Raw genomic sequence first — 2,070 nt, forward strand, 5'->3', positions numbered from 1 at the left:
GATCACTATGGCTACAGAGCTGACTGCACAACACGGAAACAAATCAGCAACAAAGCACGGAGGCTGGAAAATCTTTGCAGCACTGGAGACGGTGCTCGTGGCTACTCACAGAGGAGACTCGCGGGGCCCTCAGCGCTGCTTCCTGGCGCTCCCCATTACCCGCCACAGGTCCTGCTGCAGTGACGGCAGAACTGCATTTACCGTCACAGCAGGGCAGTCCCTGGGGTGCATTTACAAGGCTGGCCTGACGACCTTGAAAGGCTCCTCCAAACGAGGACAACAGAGCTGGCCCCATGTCCCAGGTAACATGGCATTCCAGCTCTCAAAATGAACCTGGGCCGGGAGAAAGACCTAACTGGGCCACTGTGGCCACAGCACTAAGGGACAGGTGCAAGGGCGGCAGGTGAACGCTTAAGGCCACCAGCGTGCCCGAGGCCTGTGGCCTGAGGGAGGGAAAAACACTTAGCCCAGCACTGGGGAAGGATGGAGCATTACACACGAGACTTCCTGCATTTAATTAGCATCAGCTACTGCAAACGCCCAATCTCCCCCAGCGCCCCCCGCCCCTGCTCTGGGGACCACATGGGGTGCGATCTGTCAGTGAAGCGGGGCTCACATCTCTGTGACGGGACCACAATGTTCTGCTTTGGCCACAAACTTAGAAACAAAACCAAGACAACAAACCAAAAACCCCCCACGCCCCTCCCCACACTAAAGCGACAGCACTGGGGAGCCGCGACAAACTATCTGCTTCACCTTTAACCCAAATTCCCAGAAGAAAAGTAGTTAAAAGCTTTATTTTCAATTCATTTCAAGAAGGTATTTCCTTCCTACCGAATTTCTATTTTTATAAAACATTTTTATGATCTAAAAAAAGTTTTTAGAGACCAGATGTGAAATGTTTTAATTACAATGGTGGTTGTGTTTATAAAAAGCATTGTATGGTTTATCAAAATGTCTTTAAAATTATGCCATAACACTTTGGGGCAATCAGTGAACATTTACTGAACCAAACCAAGTCCCATTTATAAACGGGGACTCTCATGCGTTGCTGGTAGGAATGTAAAATGGCACGGCTGCTTTGGGAAACTGTGGCTGGCAGTTTTTTAAGAAGTTAGCCAGCCATTTTAATCATCGGTTTTTACCCCCAGAGAAACAAAAACATAGGTCCGTAGGACTCGTGCACAAATGCTCAGAGCATCTTGTAGCATCTGAAAACGGGAAACGACCCCAGTGTCCACCGACAGGTGCAGGGGTGAACTGTGGCGTGTCCACAGGACGGAACACCGCTCGGCAGTAAAAGGGAATAAAGTGCTGATAAATGCAACGATGTGGGCGAATCTCAAAATCATTATCCTAAGTGAAAAAAGCCAGGCAGAAAGCACACGGTGTAGGACCCCGTTCCTCTAAAAGGGCAGAGCGCCCACGAGAACACGTCCGGGGTCAGGGACACGCCTGCTGCGTGTCCATGGTGATGCCAGCCTGGGTGCGCGCACACGTAAAAACGGATCAAATCATACACTCTATAAACATGTGCACACCAATAAAGTGGGGGGGGGCGTTAAAAACACCCTAAATTCTATCTGTTGTTCTTTTAGGAAGCGTAAACGATTTTTCGAACCATGGTGACGAGAAGGCACTGGGCGCTTGCAACATGAGCCAGCTGCGCGCCACGAAGCCTGGACTTCTCGTGTGCGCGGCCATCTGCGTCTCCGTTTTTCTCTACGTGAGGGTCCCGAATCGAGAGGAGTCGGAGGAGGAGCCCACCCACCCAGCAGTCGTGGGATGTGGCTTTTATCCAGATGAACTGTGTTCGGCTTTATTCGAAGGGAAAGAGGCAGCCCTCCAAATTGCAAAGTTCTGTAAAACGCCGCACGGACTGGAAATACTTGCTCGCTTCCGCACAGCAGGAAACTGCTCCAGGATTTCCCAGGCGCTGCACTTCATGTCCAGGCCCCTGTCAGCAGAGGAAGGCAACTTCTCTCTGGCATATATTATAACGGTTCCTAAGGAGCTGGCCACGTTTGTGCAGCTTCTCAGAGCGATTTATGTACCTCAAAATGTTTACTG

At 50.6% G+C, this 2,070-nt stretch overlaps 2 protein-coding genes across 2 annotated transcripts in view; one reads left to right on the forward strand and one right to left on the reverse strand.

The window, feature by feature from the left end:
* RTF2 (replication termination factor 2) overlaps positions 1 to 2,070 on the reverse strand; it is a 41,780-nt gene that overhangs the window by 9,801 nt on the left and 29,909 nt on the right. The gene's annotated exons all lie outside the window — the stretch shown is intronic.
* GCNT7 (glucosaminyl (N-acetyl) transferase family member 7) overlaps positions 1,523 to 2,070 on the forward strand; it is an 11,863-nt gene continuing 11,315 nt past the window's right edge. Inside the window, exon 1 of the mRNA XM_011370168.2 lies at positions 1,523 to 1,837. Coding sequence (XP_011368470.1) covers positions 1,655 to 1,837 — 183 coding nt within the window. The 5' untranslated portion in view covers positions 1,523 to 1,654. The remainder of the gene's footprint in view (positions 1,838 to 2,070) is intronic.

This window comes from Pteropus vampyrus, unplaced genomic scaffold, assembly GCF_000151845.1.
Source record: "Pteropus vampyrus isolate Shadow unplaced genomic scaffold, Pvam_2.0 Scaffold162, whole genome shotgun sequence".
Classification (NCBI taxonomy): domain Eukaryota; kingdom Metazoa; phylum Chordata; class Mammalia; order Chiroptera; family Pteropodidae; genus Pteropus; species Pteropus vampyrus.